Consider the following 6,954-nt stretch of genomic DNA (forward strand, 5'->3'; position numbering starts at 1 on the left):
TGAGTTGGTTTAGGTTTTAGTCTGGAGTTATCTAACTAAACATATGTAGGTGGGAACAATGTAGTCACAACAAGAGCAGTGAGTTGGTTTAGGTTTTAGTCTGGAGTTATCTAACTAAACATATGTAGGTGGGAACAATGTAGTCACAACAAGAGCAGCGAGTTGGTTTAGGTTTTAGTCTGGAGTTATCTAACTAAACATATGTAGGTGGGAACAATGTAGTCACAACAAGAGCAGTGAGTTGGTTTAACTTTTAGTCTGGAGTTATCTAACTTAACATTTGTAGGTGGGAACAATGTAGATCTTGCTATGGCTATCACTGCAAATTTCAGGTATTTAACTATAGCTGTTGATTAGTTTTATATCTATAAAACTTGATCTAAACCATACTAAACACAAATGACTGCCCATTTAAGAATGTTGACCCATAGATAATGCTTAGCACAGTCAGTCAATCCTAATGGTAGTTGAATCAATGATTAAATTGGTCAATATTGTACACCTTTTCCTACACGGTTGCTACTAATATAGAGAAAGGACTACTGATAAACCATGTTTGTTTGTTGTTGTTTTTTTGCCTTTAGAATTTTGACGGCTTACTGTCTAAGATAGAACTTTTTTTTTTTATTTAAGTTCAGAAGAAAGAAAATTACATACCACTATTACATACCACTTCACTAGAAAGTAATTTTTGGATCTAATAGTTAGTTTTATTTGTTCCATGGCTATAGGAATACAGGACGTTGAAATATTATAATAAACTAATAGACATTATTTGATAAAGAACACTAATAAAAAGAATTACAGCTTACAGAAGTGAAAATCTAACAAAAAAAGATTTAACTTTTGCACCAAAAACAACCATTTATAAAGAAAAAAAGTGAAATAGTACTAACAATACCAATATAATAATAGAAGAAAAAAAAGCAAAATGCCTGTTGTATATTAACAAGAATCCTTATGTAACAAACAGAAAAGAAGAAGAAGAAAAAAGGGTATATATATATATTTTTAAAGTTGCAATCTTTGTATAAACATATGCAATTTTCAAAAACTATTCTTCTAATTGGTCATTTTATAGACCTCATTCACTGAAGATTCTTGTAATTACATGAAATCCAAAAACTATTTCAACTGCAAAACCAACTAAAACACTGAAGCTCTGTTTACAATAAAAAAATAGTACCACTACTAAAACTTATCAGATATGAATCACAAAATACAAAGGATAGAAAATATCCAAAAACTATATTAAAAATGTAATTTTTTCTTTAAAACTTTAAAGTTCAACTGGACAATAAAAAAAAAAACATTATTTTGATTGTTTTCTCTCACTTTCATTTAAGCAATGTTAGCACCATATTTTTCACACAATAACTTGTCCTTCATTCAGTCTCCTGTAGCAACTATCTTGCATTGGAAGTGATATGATTAGCTGCTATTACAATTATGTTTTGTGTAGAAAATTTAGGTAGACTCCAGTTTCACTGGTGGTATAAATTATTTACCCTTAATTTTATTGTTTTTGCCATATAATGATTTTTTTCAGGTTGGATTTAGTGAACTAAGACACGCTTCAACACTGGACAAAACTTCAGTGATTGAGTGGTCCAACTGGACACAAGCATAACAGCAGCAAAATGTAATAACATGAAGCATTTATTAAATGTTTCAGAATTGCTTAATAAATGTTTCCCGTTATTACGTTTGCATTTTGTTTTATCTCTAAGCTACGTTTTTCAAAAAATGAGTCGATTACTTATGAACAGTGGTGTTGGAAAGGTGACACTGATAGCACGGCTTACTACTCTATACGTATGCAATGCTATTCTTTTTCTCTGTGTGTGGGTTCTTTTCATCCGCCCCAAATCACAAGATCAGTGGTCTAATAAGTTTTACTTTCAAATAATCACTTTGAAAAGACTTATTACTGGTAAGTACATAAACATTTTGTGAGGTTGAAAAACCTTTTAGTACTAGTTTCTACAGAATAACATGGTGTAGTGGGTGACATTTTTTAAAACATTTCTTTAAATGAAAAAAATTTGTCCCATATTTTCTTTAAAAAATGGTCTATAATCTGTAAAATTCATCTACTTTTTCGTTCCTTTGTTTTTTATGTACTGTACATATGTCAGTGGCTTTATTCTTTATTTTAATATTAAATTTTGCTCAGAGGAGGCTTCCTACTTAAAGTGAAACTAAAAATTAACCTGGTAATGAGTATAGCTAGTTAAGTATACTTTTCCTACTTAGATTAGATAGAATGCATTGTTTCATCAGTTGGGTACCATTGCTGGTAATGGTACTTCACATATCTACAAATACTGGCAATTTTTACAAGTTTTTAAACCACACAATGATTACTAGCTAAGAATTGCTAATTATTGTTATTACTGCTGGACATTCAAGTTTCACCATTAGTCATAGTGGTTTTTCTTATTTGCCAAATGTCTATTTATAGATGACATATACAATAGAAAATAATCTGTTGGCTTAAAAAAGGGAATCCATATTTTATTATTATTATTTTTATATGACTTGAAAATATATTGAGCTGGTTTATTTGAGAACACTACCTTTGAATAAATCTGAGGTTTAAATCTTGTCCTTTTCCTGCATGTTTTTATTTGAACTCAAAGAAATTAACCAAGTCACTATTCTGAGGGCAGCATGCTATTACAATGCTTCAATAAGGAGAGCACTAACTTAAATGCCTTCACAATTATTAGTATATCAACATACCAGACTTCCAAGTTAAACTTCACATATAATCTACTTGATATGGGCAGTGGAAAATGATATCTAATTAGCAATGGGATTGTAAAGTATCATTACATTTTCCTGCCATTAATAAAGGTTAGCGAAGAAAACGTTAATTACATTAACCAAGATTTGCAATTCGGTGGCAAGAGGTATTTATTATTGTTACCTTGTTTTCTATAACTATGTAGTTCATATTAATAAAATCATTAATAAAACTGGGATCCGAGTCTCTACTGGTCGGTGCTTAAAAATTCTGCAAGTAATGACAACAGGAACAAAAATGTCAAATAAAAACAAAGTAGATCAATCAAATTAATAATTCATGTGTGTTTAACAGACTTACAGACCTTAAGTGATGGACTATCAGCAGAAAGGTTATTTCAAGTGGTAACCTCAATTTAGGAAGATGAAATAACAAAAATAAACATAGAAACAATTTGGATGCCCTTCCTGAAAACAGTATCACTTTTGAGTCTACACTTTGCATTGAATAGAAACTTTACACAAAAACTGTTTCACCAACAATTAGAAGTGCAAGAGAACACACACACACACACAAAGAACACTGACTTGTGTTTTAAAACTTACATTTACTATGCTGGAAATTTGACTTCAACCTAAAACACTAGGCCAAATATTCCTAATTTATTATTACTATATACATACAAATTTCTGTTCAATATTCTTCTGGTATGACAACAGATTTAACATTAGGTTCCCATCAGTTCCAAGGTGACCAATATTAAATTCTAACAGACATTAAAATATTTTCTTCTTCAATATATTGTTACCTCAGACTGTTGCTTTTGATTTCATCCAAAAAGGCTTAAAAGTAACAGCAGTTTTTAATGTAAACAAACAATTTTCATTCACAAGCATACAAAAAGCTAGTTAGGAAAATATATTTACATTTATGCATTAAAAAAATCCACTATAAAAACAAATATTAAACAAAATTTTGAATCCTTGCTTTAAAATTATATGCAAACAAAAATTACATACCATGATATACTTAACATCACATTTAAACAGCTGTCATCTAAGTAAGTCTTTTGTATCAACAGAACATGGCAATGTTATGAAATGTTTTTTTTAAAATATATCTCACTGCCTGTCTATAATGGAAATGATATAATTATACAAGGATAATGTCCTTTTAAAGGAGATAAAATGCCTGACTTACAAACAAATAATTATGAAAACATCATAAACTATAGCTTATTTTACTCTATAAACACTTTACATTACACAACAATCAGGCACATTTGAAGTTTATATGGAATGAATTAAAACTTTTTAAAGACAATTAAGTATCCAGTCATATTTCATTTCTACATATATATATTTTTCTCTATTCATAAACCATCTGTAGACTGTACATAACATTCCAGTATTATGATGAACATACAAACTCAAACTACAATAACAAAAGGACATTCCAGGTACACTACCTGAGTTCTGTTTACCTATATTCAAATAGGAGGGGAAATGTGTGCATCAACTGAGATTGGTATATTTTTCCCTCTTTTTGTGGATAGTTTAATTACATCACAGCTGTGAAAAGATTAGCTCTTGGGCACTGAACACAAACACCGGAACAAAAACATGACATTCCTTATGGTAAAGTTAAGTTGATTCATTTGGCCTGGACTTGCACAGAACATTCAGCATTTCCAGTTCATTTTGCAAGTGAGAAAAACTGTCTGTTGAGGTGTTCATATCCTCTGCATTGGTGGTTTCTGGCAGGTTTGTCAGAGACAAGTTGTTCCCACTATCAAACAGGCTCTGGGAAAGATTATGAGGTAAAGTTTCTGTTCCAATGATATCAAGAATGTTTTGTATGTCACTTTGACGTATCCCAAGATCTAAGCTGTCCAGTTTTTCAGTAGCTTCCTCCAAAAACATTTCTGAATTTTGAGGTATTTCCATAGCACCAGATGGCTCACACTTGGGAACAGAATCAACCAGCTTGGGAGCAATTGCCAAAATGTCCTCTGTACATGATGTACCTTGAGAAGTGTTTGGATGATAAGGGGAACACACACTAACTGTATCTTGATGCTCAATGACAGAAGAGTTGGTTGAGCTTATGCAAGTGTTTAGTGGAGAAGCAATTCCCATTGTAATAAGGCTTCCACTGGTAGCATCAGCCTGGAGATCTGGAGTGAAGGTAGAGTGCTGAGACAGCCGCCGTGGTTGAAGGAATGGTCCTGGTAGTTGAATATGTTTTCTTTCTGGTGCTAAAAGAAATGTTTTTTTAATGAATCCAACTAGACTTTAAGCAAACAAACAGTATTTCTGTTGGATGATTTAACAGATTCATAATTTTTTGGGAACTGATAGTCATGTAATAAACATACACATTTTTAATAGTCAGGTTAATTCTTTTTAAAACTACAAAATGCAGTGTAAAAACAAAACTTCTTACCAGACTCTGGTTTTAAGACAGTCCTTGTTGCCTGCTTGATGGTTCTTGGAATGGTATGACTTGTCAGTGGACCTGTTTTAAATATGTACAGGACTAATTTAATAAAGCTCACGCAAGTTACAAATTGTACAAGTTTCACAAATGAAAACAAAAGTTAATCACCTTATTTCAAAAATAAACTGGAAAACAAGTAATAGATCTTTTTTATGATTTAATATTACATAATACAAAACAGATGTTTTTAGCGACACCTACAGTTTTAAATACTAAAATAGAAAGTTTTTTTTTGCTTCCACTCACCTTCTGCACCTGGGATTGTGCCAACAAATACATTTTCATTCAGAAACCTGTCTAAACAACCATCTTGTATCTTTTGTCGTTTTCTGCTCAGACCCTCAGGATCTGAATTAAAATTTAAAAATAAGGTTGATATTCACAATAACTTAAAAAAAATAGATGAAGTATGCTAAAAATGTGAATTTTTAAAAAACAAACACCAAAAGATATTAAGGAAGTGCAATCAAATTTAGCAACAAATACATCCAAGTATACACATATTTAACAAAAACAAAAGGTACATGTGAAACTAGTTTCAAAGATTACATTCTAAAACCTGTGTTTACCTCTGTCCATTGGTAGCAACTGGAAAGGTCGAGGATCACTACTACTACTGTCGGATGGTCTATACAGTTGAACAAAGATAGGCACAGGCTGCTGAACATTTTCATCTTGATATCTAGGTGTGCGGAATGAAATTGCTACTTGTTTATGTACTTCATTTGGATGAAACTCCCCAAAAGCTTCCCAAACCACCTGTCCTGCTCTTTCTTCATAAAACCTTACTTTAATGTCATCTACAAGAGAAGAGAACCAGTATCTAAATTTTCTTTATGTATTTACTATACTCAAAATATTTACAACCACGATACTACTTATAGTTCAAAACACTTTTTCATTTCAAGACTAATGATAGAAGAGAAACAAGATTTTCAAGTTTTCTGTAGGATTGCTAATAGCGATTTTTACCGTTAAAGTATTAGAAAAATTAACCTAATCTCGTTTAATATATGTACTTGAAATAATAACAAAAAACAATAATTTTAGGTCAGTAAAAATGAGCAGAGAAACTTAAAAGTTAGAGGAAAACATTTGATGATGAGTTTACCTTTAGTAACTTTATCACACAGAAGAATGATCTCAGTCCCTCCGGACACAGGGGCAGAATAGTGGCTCAGTTTGTTTATTGTAAGTTCACTCATGGCCTCTAGATCAAGAAATACCAAAATGTTGAGTTTTAAAAACACTTTGATAATATATTGTAACAATAATAATTGCTACCACTTAGGCTAATAATTTTTTTGGTTCAAAGAGAAATGTTTTGTATAAAAAAATTCTGTCCCGCAGAACTAATCACTGAAAGGAGCATCCTGGAGAAAAATGTGTATTTACTGAAAACAGTTAAAATTGGATTTTACATCTACAATTACATCAGCACTGAGCCAGTTATGGCTCAAAATCATTATTTATGCATATTTCCATGGTTTCAATGCTCTAACAAATACTTTGGAATCATTGTTTATGTATATTTCCATGGTTTCAATGCTCTAACAAATAGTTTGGAATCATTGTTTATGTATATTTCCATGCTCTAACAAATACTTTGGAATCATTGTTTATGTATATTTCCATGCTCTAACAAATACTTTGGAATCATTGTTTATGTATATTTCCATGGTTTCAATGCCCTGACAAATACTTTG

The 6,954-nt window shown here is 31.2% G+C and overlaps 1 protein-coding gene across 3 annotated transcripts in view; it reads right to left on the bottom strand.

The window, feature by feature from the left end:
- LOC106474329 (putative transcription factor p65 homolog) overlaps positions 1-6,954 on the bottom strand; it is a 16,248-nt gene that overhangs the window by 6,017 nt on the left and 3,277 nt on the right. The window contains exons 6-10 of one of the 3 annotated variants that reach the window (XR_002613927.1): positions 6,360-6,458; positions 5,818-6,048; positions 5,495-5,596; positions 5,195-5,266; positions 4,233-5,006 (exon numbers count right to left, since the gene is read on the bottom strand). Coding sequence is in view for 1 of the 3 variants with exons in the window: in XM_013935020.2 (XP_013790474.1) it covers positions 4,393-5,006; positions 5,195-5,266; positions 5,495-5,596; positions 5,818-6,048; positions 6,360-6,458 (1,118 nt within the window). In the remaining 2 variants the exon portion in view is untranslated. Of the gene's footprint in view, positions 1-6; positions 5,007-5,194; positions 5,267-5,494; positions 5,597-5,817; positions 6,049-6,359; positions 6,459-6,954 lie in introns of those variants that run through there. The other 2 variants (XR_002613926.1, XM_013935020.2) reach the window with 2 other exon arrangements.

The sequence above is a fragment of the Limulus polyphemus genome, unplaced genomic scaffold (assembly GCF_000517525.1).
Source record: "Limulus polyphemus unplaced genomic scaffold, Limulus_polyphemus-2.1.2 Scaffold7080, whole genome shotgun sequence".
NCBI lineage: Eukaryota > Metazoa > Arthropoda > Merostomata > Xiphosura > Limulidae > Limulus > Limulus polyphemus.